At 34.0% G+C, this 18,721-nt stretch overlaps 1 protein-coding gene across 1 annotated transcript; it reads left to right on the top strand.

Annotated features, from left to right (window-relative positions):
• The first annotated feature begins 212 nt into the window (after nt 1–212).
• LOC131043267 (wax ester synthase/diacylglycerol acyltransferase 2-like) lies at nt 213–16,859 on the top strand. Its single transcript, XM_059212940.1, has 9 exons — nt 213–455; nt 752–907; nt 14,650–14,748; nt 14,881–15,411; nt 15,568–15,646; nt 15,748–15,836; nt 16,093–16,290; nt 16,382–16,519; nt 16,716–16,859. Exons 1-9 carry the CDS (start codon nt 213–215, stop codon nt 16,857–16,859), a joined length of 1,677 nt encoding a protein of 558 aa, XP_059068923.1.
• The last annotated feature ends 1,862 nt before the right edge of the window (nt 16,860–18,721 follow it).

Genomic DNA, 18,721 nt, shown 5'->3' with positions numbered 1-18,721 from the left:
TTACAGATTTAATGACACATGTCTCCTATATGAATAAAGCTAAAACAATGGACTTGCAGAAAAGAAATGTTGAAACATATAAGGAGGTAGTTGTAATTGCAAAGAAGTATGAAGAAGAGATAATGAAGAGTGCAACAATGGAGGATCAAATCAAGGAGATGACTGAAAAATTGGACAATATGTAGAGTACATCCTATGGCCATATTGTAGAGATGGTGGACACTGCCACCAATGTACCTGAGGAGTTTGTTTTTGTTTCTACTGAGGTTGCATTTCCTGACGAGATCAAGATTCAGCTTGAGGAGTATGTTGGGAGGATAGAGATGTTGGAGGAAACCATGAATGAGAAAGGGTTGTTTTCTCTATTGGAGGTTCTCCAACATAGAATTGATATGTTAAAAGGTCAAATTAAAGATGTTCATATCTTTCACATTTCTTTGAAGGAAGCTGGTGATGTATGTTTTTCTACCATCTCATTTTTGGAACCATTATTCAATATGTGGTCAGGAAGGAATAGATTAATGAATAAATTGGAAGTTTCTATTATAGGGATGACCTTCCAAAGAAAATAACTGACACCAAGGAGATTGTAGGCACTGTGAACTCTTTGTTTTCATTTTTCAAGGGCAAGGACCGCCTAATAAAGGGAAAACTGTAGAAATTCGTTGATGGCTATAGTGTTTTTTTTCTTGTCATATATGACAAAGAGGGAAATCTAAAGCAATTAGATGTTTAGAAATATGAATTGGAGATGGTAGTAGAAAATACAAAGACTTTACTCCACCTAGGCAATGACATAGATATTCCTGGTTTTAATGAAGTGTTGGATGCACTATACAAGGCTGAGGTGGATTTTTTTAAGTTTGTTGCTGATGCACAGGCTGTAACTGATACTCGGTGGAATGAGGTCATTGGATAGTTAGAGGAGGTTAAGAAGTTTTCCCAACCTACAGATAATGAAGTATCCAGATGGGAAATAATTATGAAGAAGGGCAAAAGGGCCCAAACTGAATTTTGAATGATTATTTTGTTTTTGTCTATTCTGAGGAGTAGAATGACCTGGCACCTGATCGATGCTAACAGGGAGGATAAGTTTTTTAAAAGGCATCTTGATTTCATTGTGACAACTATGGATGAACTTTATGAGTTAAATATGTTATCCTGAATACCCATAGATAAAGGTGCCAAATCAGAGTTTTAGTTGTTGCTCCGTTTTCCAGTTTCCTAAGTGATTGGTAGCTTGTTTACATTCCTTGGTTATAAAAGGAATACCATGATCACTTAGGAAGGGGCTGATAAATTTTGTAAAGTCCAAGTTTATTGAGTCATAGGTCTCAGTCATTGATAGGAAAGAATCGATACATGGTAACATGAGTATTCTGTAACTATTTATAATTTTATAGAGAAATATAGAAGTTTGAATAGTGCTCTTTGAGTCTTTGAGTATCAATTTTGAATCTCTGAACAATGCATAATGGAAGTGATTATATAATATCAACACAAATATGATTTGCATCTTATTTATCTCCTTTGTGCCAAATCAATGAGTTGTCAATAAGTACAACCTCCATAAGTAATAAAAATAGGGAGATGTGACAATAGAAGTGTTCCTTCAATTGATATAATAGTTGATTCATTGTGGACGAGAATGTTTGCTTGTTTATATGACCATTGTCTTAATAGGAGATCACATATATAGTCTATTATACCATGATACTTGCATCAATATGGAGATGTCACAAAAGAAGTGACCTTCCAATTACAATTGTTGATTCATTGTGGGTGAATATGTTTTCTTATTTTTCTTTGATTATCAAAGTAAGATTTTTTAGAGATCTGATTTTATGATTGCATTCTTTTTATATTAGATTTTATTAGAGTTTGGATCTACCCTCATTTGTGTTTCATTATTGCATCTTGTTTAGGGTTTGGGATTTCATTGTGTTGTATATATTTGATCTCACCTACCCAACCTTAGACCGTGTTCTTACTTCTTTGTCTATAAAATCTATCATGGAATTAGATCCTCAAAAGATATTCCATTTAATTGAGTTGCATGCATGTTTTACTAATTATATTGTATTCATATCTATTGTGGTGTTTGATCCTTTCATTCTTAATACTCTTATGATTTTATATGTTATGGATGTTTATGTAATAAATATGGAGGTGTTCTATCATGTACATGTTTTCCCTCCTCCATAAAGATGGCATTTCCTCATACCTATAATCAACATGTATCTCAACCTTTGTATCCTTGCCATTATATGTGTATATATGAATACAAAATATATATATATATATATATATATATATATATATATGTATGTATATGTATATGTATATGTATATATATGTATACATGTATATATATATATATATATATGTATACATGTATATATATATATATATATACATGTATACATATATATATGTATACATATATACATATATATATATATATGTATATACATATACATATATATGTATATACATATACATATATATGTATATACATATACATATATATATATATCTATAGATATATATATATACATATATGTATATATATATATATATATATCTATAGATATATATATATACATATATGTATATATATATGTATAGATATATATATATATGTATATGTATATATATATATATGTATATGTATATATATATATATATATATATGTATATGTATATATATATATATATATATATATATATATTCCTCTGTGAAAATTCAAGATTTCCTGTATCTTATCCATCAGTATGTTCGACAAGTTTTTTGGGACCTCAAAACCCTCTTCCCTTAAGTAATCCGCCCACCAATTACAATGAGGTGCATCCTTAATATAATTCCAGACTAACATAAATTCTGCATTCCTGGGCATAATAGGAAGCCACTCTGCAAATTTAACTTCATCTTTAACCTCTAGAATGGGCCTCTTTCACACATTTTCTCCCTTATCACCATAATCTTCCGGGTGTGGAATCATTATGGTATCATCCACACTACCTATTACTATTTTGAAAAGCCTTAAAAATTCCTCTCTAAATAAAAACTAGCCCAACAAAATCACATGACTTTTTCCAATTCCTATCCTAAACAATACGGCCGAGAATATAGTTGGGATATCACAATTTACCTAATAGATAAATAGTTGATTCATTGTGGATGAGAATGTTTTCTTTTTTATATGATCATTGTCTCAATAAGAGATCACATATATAGTCTATTATACCATGATACTTGCATCAATATGGAGATGTAACAAAAGAAGTGACCTTCCAATTGTTGGTTCCCAAATGGGTTTACACTGTAAGAGGAAGAAACCAAGCTCATTCTTCAAATATCTATGGAGAAGCCAACTCAAACTATTAAAATCCTCAAGAACTTGGACCAATTGACAAGGATTCTGCAAATCATTCTACACTACCTGGGAAGGTGATCTGTTTAGCAAATTTTATGATCTCTGCACACACTCAAATATTCACTAAAACAAGGCAAATGACCTCATATACAGGCTCAACGATAGGGAGAATTCTCAAGGATCGCAAGTTGTCCAGTGATCCTCAACCTAATCGGAGCATGAGACAGGTAGAATAGACAATAACAGACATAAAAAGAAATGTATTATGATATTCAACAAATTATAGCGATTTGTCAGTGAAATTGAAAACAAAACTCATATTTAAAGATAGTTATAAGTTGTGATCAGTGCCTTACTCCATTGGGTACCTGAAGTTACAAGATGTAAAGTGAAAATGTGATAGAATTTTATCTAATAGTATAAGATCTAAGACAATATTTCCTTACAATATATCTCATCTGCAATCCCAACCTGAAGTACTTATCTAAATCCCTACCACTCTATAATTCCACTCAAGCATTTAATCGACCCCTTAGATCAAAGTATGAAATGAAAAATTACATACACCATAACAATGCAACAAATAAAAAAACTCTTGATTCTATTCATTTGAAAGATTATAGAATTATACACTGGAGAGAAATAGATCAGAATTTTATTTCTATTGAATAAAATACTACTTCTGTCACAAAATAAATTGACATATAAATCCTTCAATAACCTGCACAAAGCTTGACACTAAATGCTTTTCATTTTCTCTATAAATGACTATACAACTTGCTCCCTTCACCTAGACTGACTATTGGAACCAGAAAAGCAACCCCAAAGGCACTAAAATTTTGGAACCCTCAAGAGACCCCCCAGAAAGGAACCCTTCTAATGGCCTTGATTTCCCTTTTCATAGAAGAAAAGGGAGCAACAAGCTTTAGGCCAAGAGACACATGTCAATAGAACATTTACTCTCAGCAATTAGACCTAAAAGGCCATATGTAATTCTATTACAAAAATATTCTTTATCCATGCGCTAGCACCCGTGAATCAAACTTTTCAACTAAATATTGGTAGAAGCATAACTACTTGAGTCGTGTCATTACCACCGTGATGCCTTCAGATGGAGTGTGAGATGTTACGTTATGTCCAATAGAGCATTTCCCTTCTCGGAAGGGATACTGGGTCCTAGAAAGAAGTAAAGTCACCCCTAAAATAGAGGAGGAGCTTCAGCCTTCATACCCAGGATCAGAGAAAGTGGAAAGAGGAGCTCGAGCCTTCATGTTGAGGATCAGAGAAAGTGGAAAGAGGAGCTTTAGGGTAAACATAATATGTAGGGGAGTCATCGCAGCTTCCATGTCATCATAAAGATGACTGGTTGCCACTCCCCACCCAAACAAATCCTTATTGCATTCCTCTGCTGGCTCCTTCTTCGAACCCCCTGCCATCAAATGGCAGAGTAGAAGTAGAGGATGTGCCATGCATGGCCTTTCTTGATAAGAAAAGGCTTTAACGCCCCCTCTGGCAATCTTTCTCACTTTCACAACCCCTCTAACAATAAACAAACCTCACATAGGAGAAAGAAAAAAACAGCCATCTGGTATCCCTGAGAACAGATCAACTCCATGCACGATCATGCTCAAACATCATCTTCCTTTCTAAGGAAAAAAACACTCTCAGAAAATGAAAAAGGTTTCTTTTCTCTTCTACCAATAAAGTCACCATCCCATTGTATTTATAAATTTTTCACACTTCATCTGGTGATTCTCATTCACGTGAAAAATCATCATTTTGATGCTTTTCAACTCACCCTACCAGCTATGGACTCTAGAAGTCATGCCTATCAAATACACTACATGCTGCTAAGGCTCATCTTATGTGAATGATTTTGTTCTGATTTTATTCCTCCTTGATTGTACAAATTCTACTTCAGAATCCCTTACAACAAGCAACCTCTGATTTCTCAGAGAAATCCATGATCTCCCATCTCTAACTTAGAAGCTATCCAATCCTTTTATGCCTCTGAAACCGTCGTCCTTACTTGTCTAATTAACCTTGACATATTAGCTTGCCACCACAGTTGTCGCTAGCTCTCATGTTTGTTTAATGTTAGCATTTTTTAGGTCATGTGCTAGTGACTACACAGTTTGTGGTTAAGTTTTATGGTTATCGCTAGCTCGCGAGGTTAAATGTTTGAAGACATGATCAAGCCGCGAGCTAGCGACAAGTTGGTTGGGTTTAAAGCTTGAGGTATCTATATTTTTGGGTGTTAGCATTTTATGTTAGCGAGATAGATATTGTTAATAAAATTGCTTTGGTCGCGAGGTCTCGAGTTGGTTTGATGTCATGCATTATAGCCCCGAGAGTTAGCGAGCAAGTCATTTCATATAGTTTTTGCTAGCTCTCATGTTTGTTTAATCTTAGCATTTTTAGGTCGTGAGCTAGCGACTAGATAGTTTGTGGTTAAGTTTTATTGTTATCGCCATCTTGGGAGGTTAAATTTCTAAAGAGGTGATCAAGCCACGAGCTGGCGACAAGTTGGTTTTGGTTTACATTGCGAGGTCTTTACCTTTTTGGGTGTTAGTGTTTTATGCTAGCAAGCTGGAGATTGTTAATGAAATTGCTTTGGTCATGAGGTCTCGAATTGGTCTGATGTCATGCATTAAAGTTGTGAGAGTTAGCAAGTAACTCATTTCATATAGTTGTTGCTAGATCTCATGTTTGTTTAATGTTAGCATTTTTAGGTCGTGAGCTAGCAACTAGAAAATTTGTGGTTAAGTTTTATGGTTATCGCCAGCTCGCGAGGTTGAATGTCTGAAGACATGATCAAGACGTGAGCTTGCCACTGAAGTGATAGTGGTTAAGAGATAATTTTTTTTATGTTGGTGAGTACGCGACAAGGGTTAAATTTACCATTATCTCCATGTTGTTGCGGTGATGAGGACTTAACATTTGAGGCCAAGAATTGGTGAGTGGCGGTTCAGTTGCCCTCAGTCGCTAGCTCTCAAGGTTATGAAGGCTTAGCATTTTCAGCTTGCGAGCTGGAGATAGAGCCGTAAACGCTGGTCGCTAGGTCATGAGATTTTCTAATGGGCAGTCTTTCAGGTAGAGGGCTGATGACTGTGTGCCACATGTTTTAATATCTTTATGGGGACTGTTGAGGTGGCAATATATTTTTTTTTACGTTTTGGAAAAATGTTGAAATCGCCAATATATTTTTTTTATGGTTTGAAAATAGGTTGAAATCACCAATATATTTTTTTTTATGGTTTGAAAATAGGTTGAAATTGCCAATCTATTTTTTTATGGTTTGAAAATAGGTTGAAATCGCCAATATATTTTTTTTATGGTTTGAAAATAGGTTGAAATCACCAATGCAAATATTTTTTTTGGTTTTAAAAATATTACAATTCGCCCATGCAAACATTTTTTTGGTTTTAAAAACATTATAATTTGCCAAGATTTTTTACAAACTTGGAGCGATCACGAATGATTCGCCAATGGAGATTATTATTTTTTCTTCGTAAATTGCAAAATTTCGCTAGTAAAATTAATATTTTCCTCAGCAATTATAGACCTTTGCCAGGTTTTTACACCTTGTCCGAGGGGGGGGGGGTTTCTTAAAGTTTTCCCTTCTTTTGTTAGTTGGCATTGGGTGTTTATCAAGTTCCTAAAATATCTATTATAATCTTGATCTCTAGTTTATTTGATTGGGTTGCTTCATTGTGATCTCTTCTTAGGGGTTTTTATATTCTTTCCATCCTATGCTTCTATTTGGAACTTAGATCAAACTCATTATCTTTGGCATCGCGAAATATTTTTTACTTTTATTGAGCCTCTATTTATCCATTGGTGGATTATTTTCTTACTGTCCGAAACATTTCTGTTTGGTGGTCATCCATTTCTATTTACAATTGGAGCATTAAATTTCTTATCGGTTGCTAATAATAGAGCCTTGCATTGTTATTTGTCTGGTATTAACAAGTTTATTTCTTGGTCCAAAAGCCATTTTATTGTCTTTGGACTTAGTCACAACTCAATGTGGTTTCCATCCTCTATAGATTTAGCATTATTGTATTTGTTGTTTGGGGCCCAATTCAATAGGCACAAGGATTATTTATGAGATTGTTATTTCACTAGTGAACTTGCCTTCCATATCATAGGCTTTTCACATAATTGGCAAATTCAGGAGCTTATGTAGACTTTCACTAGTATCACATTTTCTTCTCCATCCTTAGTGTTTGAAATATTATGCAGGTCGGCTTCAAAGATTTCATTAAAAGTGCATTTGATCAGCTACCTATTCAAGGCAAGTTGCATTATCAAGGGCTCATTCTCGTCCAAGTTGTGGCTCTTGATCTTCTTTTGGAGAGGATTTCCAACATTTATGCCTATTTTATTTCCCCAAAGTTTATGCAAAATATTCTATTTATTTTCCTCAATATGCAACTTTAGGGTTTCCCATACACAAAGGAGTTTGTAGAGGTAGGCCCATAGAAGTGATATGGCTTTGGAGATTTAAATTCCACATTGATTACATGAAAACATTTTTTATATTCATAAACTTGAGTTCTCTCTTCTTATGTTGTGACTTGGCTTATGAGAACTCACCATTTGTTATGGCATATAAGGGATATAGGTGGTGCAGGAAACCCACCACCATTTCATCTATTGGGATTCTCTCACACCCAATGGGGATTTTTTTTCTCTTGCATGTCCTCAAGCTCATACATGGAGAGCCAAGTGTCGCCCTTGTCTTAGCCCCCAGGAGCTTATGTTGGACCCTATGGCCCTCTCAAGGGGGTATTTTTATTTTTCTCATAACTTGGGAAAATGGAGGCATTCTTTTGAGAAAAAAGATATTGCTAGAAAGATGATTTCATCAGCTTTTCAATAATTGTGATGGTTTCTTAGTTTTTGTCTATTGGTACATTTTGTAACCTGCTAATGTTCAAAGTGCATTTTGGGCTCCCAAGCTCATAAATTTTGACTAGTTTCTCAATTTTTTATGATTCTTGCAAAATTGGAAAGTTCAAAAACAACACTTTTAGTCTATCCACACACTTTTTTCATATTTTTTCCTAGGTACAATTAATTCAAGATTTTATATTTTTAAAAGTTTAGTTAATTACTTGTGGGATATAGATGGCATAGGCAACCTGTTGCCATTTTTATCTATTGAGATTCTCTCACACCTAATAGAGCTCTTTTTTTATCTTACATGTTCTAGAGGTCATATGGAAGACCAAGGGTCAGCCTTGTCTTAGCCCCCTAGAGCTTATGTTGGCTCCCTTTGTGCCTCTCAAGAGGGATAATTTTATTTTTCTCATAACTTAAGCAAATGGAGGCATTTGTTTGAGAAATAGATATTGATAGAAAGATGGTTTCATCATCTTTTCAATAATGGTGATGGTTTCACAATTTTTTTCTATTGGTGCATTTTGTAGTCTATCAAATTTCAAAGTGTGTTTTGGGCTAATCATCTCATAAATTTTGACTAGTTTCTTCATTTTTATGATTCTTGTGGCTTTGGAAAGGTCTTTTAGAGAACTTTCAGTCTACCATACACATTTTTTCAAATTTTGCCCTAAGTACAATTATTTCCATATTTTAAATTTTTAACACTTTGGTTAAAGACTTGGTTGTTAATTTTGACACTTGAAAAAATTTTGTTTGCATGGGTTGGCTTCATATGTATATATACTACTTGTGTCCTTATGGACACTTTGAGCATCTTTTCTAACCACTTTCTTTTGTAGACACATTACGGTATTTTTTCACAATTTTTTCACCATATCATTGTACTTTTACTATAAAGTTTCATGAAGTATTGTTCAATGCCTTTTTTATTTTCTAATTACAACTTTTTAAAGTGAATGTTATTCGATGACAACAATGGATCTTAGTGATTTTTACCTCATGTTTGTGCACCTTGTTGTTGTTGGCAATTGACACTCATTGGATTCATATGTTGTCGTTTATGGCAATAAGATTTTGTAGAAGGCATATACCAGAAGATACCGGAGTTGGAGGCATACACTGGCAGATACTGACATTGGAGTTATCAGGGTCATCACTGGCACTAGCATCGATATCCAACACTTCAGTGAAGCCAACATTAATTTGGGATCTGAAAGGTTTTATTTGTAAAATCATTTTGTAATTATTGTATAGAGCCGACATTGAATATCTTTTGTAATGTATTGTAAGCCGACATAAGGAATATTGTTTGTAAAGGGTATATAAGTCAGTTTATTAGGTGATTTTGATATAGGTGAAAAAAGTAGAATTGTGTGATGTGATGGATATGTATGTAGATCATTTGTATGTAAAAGTTATATTATGCCATGATTAGTGGATGGTTTGTAAATCATTCTTGGAGGAAAGGAGATACTAGTAAAAGGGTTTAGGGTTTTATGAACTGGTACAAAATAGAGCTATAAAGAAAACTCTTTTTGGCATTGCAGATGTATTTTGTGAGTTCACCATTACTATTTTATCTTAGCAAAAGCTTGTAGTCAGTGAGACTCTTTTGTGTTGAGCAGTGTGCTCTAGGAAGTGTGCCTTCCTGCATGTGCAGACCCCCATGATATGTAAAATCTTTCAAATGGCTAGTGAATTGATATTGTGGGCCACAAATCCCACTGTGGTTTTTCCTCTTTGAGGTTTTCCACATATAAATTCAATGTGTTATGGTGTTCATTCATGTGGCTGGTTTATTTACTTCATGTTATATATTTCTTCATTTACTGGTTTATATGTGTATGTTGTAATAAGGTAAAATATTATATTACTGGAAGAACACTGATTCACCCTCCCCCCCCCTTCTCACTGTTCTTGGATTCATAGTATTCCAATAATTGGTATCAGAGCTTGGTGCCTCGGAGGAAGATTAACAGATTGAGGAAGATCCTGAAACAACCAATACATAGAATTCATCAGACCAAAGGAAACCGGTAAGGCAATCTAATGCTTATAAATTTAATGGTAGATGCTTTATTTGTAATAAATTTGGGCATATGGCTAAACAATGTAGAAATAGAGCAAATCACAACTACAATTCAGTTCTCAGTCAATGCACAAATTGCAAGAAATATGGTCATAAGTCAAACGATTGCAGAATGAATGTTAAGTGTCATGCACGTGGAAAGTTTGGACATTTGGCTAATCAATGTAGGTGAAGGAATGACATCGGATATGTCAAAGCAATTCAAAATAATAATGTTACATGTTATGCATGCAACAAAATAGGTCATATTGCTAAGTATTGTAGAAGCAAGACTAAACCAGTTAGCAATGATAGCAAATGAGAAAAGAAAGATGAAGGTATATGAATTACAACAAGATAACACCAAGAGATGGGTTAGAAAGTCTGAAGAACCAAGTGGAGATGAAAATACATCGGTAACTGCACCAGTAACTCCACCGGTAGAACAAAGCATTCCTGCACCGACAGGAAATTCAACTAGTAACTGAGGCATGCGCCTTAGGGGTTGGAAAATTCATTGCAAATCTTTCTTATTCCCCGGAAAAGATCTGGAAAGAGATATGGAGAGTGGTATTGATCATTGGTGGAGGTTTATCCGACATGAAATTGTGAAACCGACATCCGGTAGGGTGCACTGCTAAACATTTATGACAATGATGAATTAGGGTTTACTTGTTGATAAAAAGGGAAAATGGACTCATTTTCACTCACCCAGCACTCGAGCAAACCAGAGCGAAGAAAAGGCGAATCATAGGTGACCAAGAGCGAGCAAATGCATTCTAAAGGATTTCTAGAGGTTATCTGAGAAGTAATCAAGATCTTTCGACTGTCGATTGTTATCAAGGTATTTATTTAAAATGGCATCTGGATCATTATCTGCTCCTACTTTCATTGTGAATCCCACTGTTGTTGAGGTTAAGGATAGGCTTAGACATGTTTTCAAGGAAGTTCCTCAAATTGCAATGACGGAAGACTCTACTGGCGCATTCTCAAGGGTTCCCAATGGCGTAGTTTATGTGGAAGATGTCAAGACTTATATTCACTGCATTTTGGAGGATTTAGGCACTGAGGAAATCAAGGGAATGTATCAATTTGTGATACTAGGCAACTCTAAAACAATCAAGCCGGAATATCAAATCATTGAAGACCTAGGGTTAACTAGAATCATCCATGTTGCTGCCAAGATAGATCTTAAGATTTGAGGTCTTGGTTATGACCTGTTCTATATTTTGAGCATGTTTAGTAGGCTTTTGAGCCGATTTCTATAACCCGAATTTTACCGGCTGATTGTAATCAATTTTCATGATATAATTCAATCTGTTATGCATTGCCTCCATCATTTCCTTGTTTTTATGTTGTGTTTACTCTTGTTGACTGGTCTGGACTAATCTCTTTGAGGTCCCTCTTAGCCAGTGACTGCACCAGTTGCAACCTTCCAAATTTTGGGGAGGTCCTCACTGTTATCCCCACTCCACAACCTCAAAACCCCTTCATTGTGCTTGAAAAATATTTTAAATTTATCCTTATAGGATCCTTTTGACTTCTTTGAAAAATGTATTCCCTCCTACAGCAAACCAATGGTAGTAGTGATCATGTCCAGTGAGATTTTGGAAGAAACTCCCCCAATTTTCACCTCATCCTTCTCCCATGATTGAGAAATTTTTTTAGATAGTTCAAGATCAAATCCTTGCATGCCTTCCACATAGCTTGCAAGGTTACCCTTGACCACTTTTTGTCACAACTGGACATTATTTTTAAAATCATCACAACTATTTGGGTCAATTTGTATGAGGTCACCTCCCATCATTATCATAGTGAGTTTAGAAGTAAAAAATATATTGGGAGAAAAAAAACTACTATTACATAAACAAGACAATACTTACAAGTGTTGAGGAAAGTGACATTATTGTTTGAGAGAGACGTCTACCACCAATACAATAAAGGACTACCGAAAAGGGTGGCAAAAGTAATAAAAAAAGGTAATCCTTGGATTATACTCCATCATGAGTCTTTATGTCCTCAAAGATAGAAACGCAAACCATATCCAAGATATTATAAATGCCCATCCATATTTTTAAATAATTGAAAAACAAGCCCAAAGAAGCAAGCCTATCCACAACTTTATTTCCTTTCCTCCTCATATGAAAAAGATGTACATGACTCATATCGTGAATAAGGTCTTAGCACTTGGCAACAAGGTGTTCATACTTCTAACTAGTTTGGCTTCATTTCTAAGCATTAAGATAGTGTTTTTTTAATCACCTGAACTATGATGATTTGATTGCACCTTCTATCATTTGCAATAACTAAGCCATAATGGATCGCTACCACCTCCACAACACTTGAAGTTTGCATTCCCAAATTGGTCACATAGGCAATGATTAGAGTACCATTGTGGTCACAAATGACCCTAACCCTGCCTGCCCGACCTGGATTTCCTTTAAAAAAATTGCATAGTAGTGTTGTGCATAGTAGCTCTAGTGTGTTGTATGTGTTGTGCTTAATTATTTCAAAACAACAATTGTATGTTTACTTAGCTAAAGTTTCATGTGGTCTTGGGCAAAGGAGTATACAAGTTCTTTGTGATCAACATTTTTCATATTATATTAATGTCAAAGTTTGATTATGTTTCAATTGTTCTTTTATTTTCACCCAAGGGATTTAGAGTTGTAGATGTGTAATTTGTAGTTTAGTTGTTCATCTTGATTGTAATAGAAATATAATCTAACTATTTAAGAACGGCTATAACATGTAAGATTTATTTTTAAGGAAAATATACATTCCTTTAGAAGAGTTAATTTTTATACTCTTCAAAATTATTTAACAACACCTATCATCATCAATTAACATCCAGTAAATTAAATAAATTTGTTTATTTTAATATAATTTCCACATACATTTATTAACACATTTAATTAATATACATATCCTAATTGGTATTCGTAGAATTATTTATACTGGTTTATTATCTAGTTTACCATTTAAAAAATAAAAAATAAAAAATTACAATTTACTTAAATATTGGTTTCGTATGCAACTCAATTCTTGAATGCTATATTACTGGATGTGAAACATAACTTCATAAATTGAGTTGCATACGGAACCGATATTTAATGTCTGCAAACAAAAATTCAATTTTGAAACAATTTGACATGCAAATGGCAGGTAAATGCATCCCTCGCCACTTGTTAATTATATGAAACCGTTAGATGATAGTGGAAGAGTGCCATAATATTTAAAAGGGAACAAACAATTATCATCCATAGCAATCTTGTACTACTAATATTGTTGTAATATCCTTCTATTATAGGATATCTCTCTGCCATAATTTATCTATATTTTTAAAAAATAGATATATTAATTTTTATTTTCAATTGTGTTATTATTTTTACCCAAGGGTTTTAGAGTTGTAGACGTGTAATTTGTAGTTTAGTTGTTCATCTTGATTTTAATAAAAATAAACATATTTATTTAATTTATTTGATGTTAGTTGATGATGATAGATATTGTTAAATGATTTTCAAGAATATAAAAAATTAACTCTTCTAAAAGAATGTATATTTTCCTTGAAAATAAATCTTACACATTATAGCCATTAGCCATTCTTAAATAATTAGATTATCTTTTTATTACAATCAAGATGAACAACTAAACTAAATATTACACATCTACAACTCTAAATCCCTCGGGTGAAAATAAAAACACACTTGAAAAATAAAAATTACAATTTACTTAAATATTGGTTTGGTATGCAACTCAATTTACGAAGTTATGTTTCATATCCGCTAAAATAGCATTCAAGGCACCGAACCAGTTATCAGGATGACGTAGTCACAGTGAACATTATCAAATTACACTGAAATTTGATGCCCAGTTCGATGGCTGGGATATCTTTACAGGTGAATGCGACACTGCATACATGTGATCAACAACAAATTTGCTATCTTGAGTAAGAATTTAATTTGAGCCATTCCGACCGTCTTTTCTCTGTAAAGATCGCCGAATAAACTTGGTGTTTAATCCTACCGAGTTTAATGAAAACTTTGAAAAACTGGCATTCCTTTCAACTCTAATATTTAATGCCCATTAAAAAAAGATCAGAAAATATCAGTGGAGGCTATATATATCAACCTTTGTTAAAGAATACATTCAAAAGCATAGATAGATTTGGTTCAGAAAAGATTTTGTTTCATGGATCTCAGAGTGAAAACGTCGTTGGTACACAGTAATGGCTGCGAGGTAGTCAGTCCCTTCAGTCAGACATTTGGTACTTCCTTACTTTCATTATGCGTTCAGGCGATATTTGAGCTGGAAGAACCCATCGACATCTGTACAACGAAGCAAGCCATAAAGAATCTTCTTCTGCCACGCAACCCCCGGTTTTGCTGTAAGATGGTCTGTAGCTTCTCTCTATGTTGTTACGTAACATTTCTGTGATGATTTAGTTCATTTTTTTTGATAAATAATAAAATATCATCAGATTTATTTATTTATTTTTATTTTTTTATGATTCTGGTGTTATGGCAGACTGAGAATAGACATGGAGTTCTGCATTGGGTGGAAACTGAAGTAAACGTGGATGATCATGTAATTGTTCCAGAGTTTCCTCCGGGTCACACAGAATATGATGAGTTTGTGAAAGACTATATCAGTAATATACACCTAACCCCTCTTCCCAAGTGTAAGCCCTTGTGGGCGTTTCACTTTCTCAATTACAGTACAAGCAAGGCCAGAGCCACATTAGTTATAAACATGCACCATTCCTTAGGTGATGGTACTTCCCTCATGTCCTTACTACTCTGCTGTGTTACCAGAGCAGACAATCCCAATCTCCCTGTCACTTTTCCTTCATTTAAATCTCCATCTCACAAAACTATTCCATATTATTCATGGGTTTCTACTGAATTTATGTATTACATGTTTCAGAGGCTATTCATGCCTGTGCTTGTACTGTGGTACACTGTTTCTGATCTCATTAGCAGCTTCCTTAGAATTGTATTGATGGAGGATAGCAAGTTGCACTTTCGCGGGCCTCCTGGTGTTGAGATGCTGCCGAAAGTCATATCCTCTGTCACGTTCCTCATGGAAGACGTCAAAAAAATAAAGAATTCCATCGGAGGAGTAACTTCTTCATCTCACTTTCATTTTCTATCATATTTATTGTTTCCAAACATGTTCATTATGGTAGGCTTATTTGGTGATATACTTTTGCAGACTGTAAACGATGTGGTAATGGGCGTAATATTCTGTGGTTTTCAACGATACCTGGAGACTACTCTTTCTCAAGGTGAGAGAAATAAATATTCATAATTTCAATTTTAGTTCTGACTCATTATAGCTCTTGGTATAATGACTCCAGGTATCTATAACGATTAATTATACATATTTTTGCAGGAGAAACGTCAGGAGTGAGGAAGGAAATGGCGAGGTCAAGAGTAACAGGGATTTTATTTATGAACACGAGAGCATTATCGGGATTGAATGTACCACACAATCTCTCTCTACCTTTTTAGAGAAGAAATTTGTACAAGAGATTTTTAGCATGATTTTTTGGTCTGCATGAATGCACAGTAATCGGGCACAACGGATAAACCAGAATGTCCATTAAGAGTTTAAACCTTGATGATAAATAGGCGTTTTATGACATAATATTACTTCAACATCTAGGATGATATTTAGAGCTCCCTCTATTTCTGTGGCCATTACAAAAATTTCTAATTTTATTGTGGATTTCTGCAGGATATAAAATATATGCTGAAACTTAACAGTCGAGCACCATGGGGAAACCGCATTGGGATGTTACAAATCCCTATGCCCGTAGCTAATGCAGAGAGTCCATTAGATTTCGTACGAAGAGCAAAGCAAATCATAGACAGGAAGAAAATGTCACTTGAGGTCTTCCTTACTAGAAGACTACTCAGCTATCTAGGCCGACGGGTAAGCCATTTATGATGAGCGGAATTTCATTACTTTTATATTGCAAAAGGTATTAGTTTGCAATTAAAGCTTGTATTATTGAGTATTGCAGGCATCTGCTAGAGGTATGTATAACACTCTGGCAAACACAACATTAGCATTATCGAATATGATCGGCCCGACAGACAAGATAGCGATCAATCAAATTCCGGTTAAGAGCATCTCATTCTCAGTATCTGGGATTCCTCAGGCAAGTAATTTGGTAGCTACAAGGAAAAAACATTAACTAACTGAAACCTGTTTCCCAAATACCTATAATATAGATGTCTACCACCTTTATCGTGATTATTAGTGTAAGAATATCTATCTGCTACTTTTAGTTCCAGCTTCACGTTACGAATATATTGATTTTAAACTCTTTTTTTTTGTTGGTTTTGCACTTGCAGACGCTTCTTTTGACGGTAGTGAGCTACATGGGAAGTGTGAGGTTGGAAGTGATTGGCACCAAAGGTTATGTAAATTCTGCTACTCTGGCCAAGTGTTTTACCGAGTGCTTTGAGGAGATGAAGGAGGCCACAAAGGGATCTTGAAGATAACGTAATTGGTGCCTGATTCAAAGCTTGATTCTACTCTACCTTCGTCTTCTTTCTTTTAAATAAGAGCTTATCCCTAAGCTTGGGTGTATGTATCTCAAATTTAGTACTGATACAAATGGTATATCTTACCTTAGGGCTCAAACGCTTTGGCTAAGCTTTTTTAGAATTAAATGTTAGAATGCGTAAGTGTTAATACTCGGACTTGATTTAATGTAATAGGTATGGTAAGTAGTACCTGTAGCTTCCCAATTATTCAACGTTGGTGTTTCATAGGAGTAGTGATATGTAGATTATAGAAGTCAGTGCATTCAGATATGGAGTAGGATTAGTCTCTCTTTGTTTATTTTCATAGTGTAATTTTATCATTTGTTTCAATCTCTTATGTAATAAGTGGTATCATAGTAAGTGGAATAACAATGGAAGGATTATAAATAGAATTTAAACGTTTCTTTTTGTTAAGATGGTTGACATTAATCTTGTAATTTTAAATTTGTATTTTATATGTTATAAGTATTTTATTTGATTTCAAGAATAATAGAGGAATAATTTTTATGTCTTATATGAGAAGTAACATTTTTTAATTAAATATTATTTTTGTAACATTTGTAATATTGTATGAATGGTTGCATTGAATTGGGAAGCTTAAATAGGTCAATGACAATACATTCATGTCTGACATGAAGTAGAAGAGAGTTTGACCATTTATAGTGGTGTAAGAAGAATTCATGAGTGTAAAATGTGTAAGAAAGCATCTTTGCCTATGCATGAGAAGTGGGTCGTCTTTTTTGGGACATGAGGAATTGTAAATTTGTTTTCTACTAGATTATTTTTTTCTTTTTTTTTTTGTGAAAATAGATGACCAAGCTCATGTAAAAAGTCTTGAAACTTCTAAAATGATGTTCGTAACTCTTGACACATGTCATGAGGTATCTTTTACATGTAGACCACTTCAACCAATGTTTTTGTTTGTGGTACTAAAAATCATTTGTAGTTTCTTATATATCTTTTGGCTATATATTGGAGTTGGAGTAAGAGGAAAATAAGTTGTTTTCCAATTTGAAGAACTAACAAAGTGTTAGTAGAAGTTCAGAGAGATGTTTGTATTGATGTAATTATATCGAAGGATTAATTCAAGCTTTGGATCTATTTGGGTATGGATTTTTTTTGCACAATAATTTCTCCATGTATCTCTTATGTAATGATTTTGCATTTCTTGTTTGGTTATTGTTGTTTCCATATATAATTTATCACTATTTTGAACTTGGAAGCCTTTGATTTTGCAACATACTTTCACTTATAAATTATATAATGTTTCTATGTAGAATTTTTTCAACTGCATGTTTTATAAGATTTTTTACATTTAAGATTTGTTTTCCTTCGCTCATATTTTTTGAGTGTATCTTTATATGAAATGTATGGTTTAAGAAAATTCATGGGGGATTGAATTGGTTATGTGGTGTAGTGGTGTAATTTGGAATTGAGAACAATTAAGTTAATAAAACCACTAATAATCCAAACTAACCAAAACAATGTAGAAAGAGGGGTGAACCTAATAGATCTAGCCTCAATCCAAATAAGGAAAGTGTTGAAAGTTTAATTAGATTCTCCTTAGGTTAGGGTTTCCTCTTTCCAAGTGGTTGAATTGAATTGAATGGTTGTAAATTAGAGCAAAATGATGAATAAATGAAGTCAAATATCGCAAAAAGATGTCTACACATAGAGACACCAACTAATATCTGGGCAAAAGAATATGTGTAGAACCTATCCCAAAAGTTCTGCCTGATTTTTTGAGACCAAGTAGTACAAATCCGCCCTAGTCCTCTGAATTTTCCACCATAAAAAAATTGGACATGTTC

This window comes from Cryptomeria japonica, chromosome 10, assembly GCF_030272615.1.
Source record: "Cryptomeria japonica chromosome 10, Sugi_1.0, whole genome shotgun sequence".
In the NCBI taxonomy this organism is placed as follows: Eukaryota; Viridiplantae; Streptophyta; class Pinopsida; order Cupressales; family Cupressaceae; genus Cryptomeria; species Cryptomeria japonica.
Note: the sequence above shows the minus strand (reverse complement) of the source record. Positions and strands in the feature narration are given on the sequence as shown.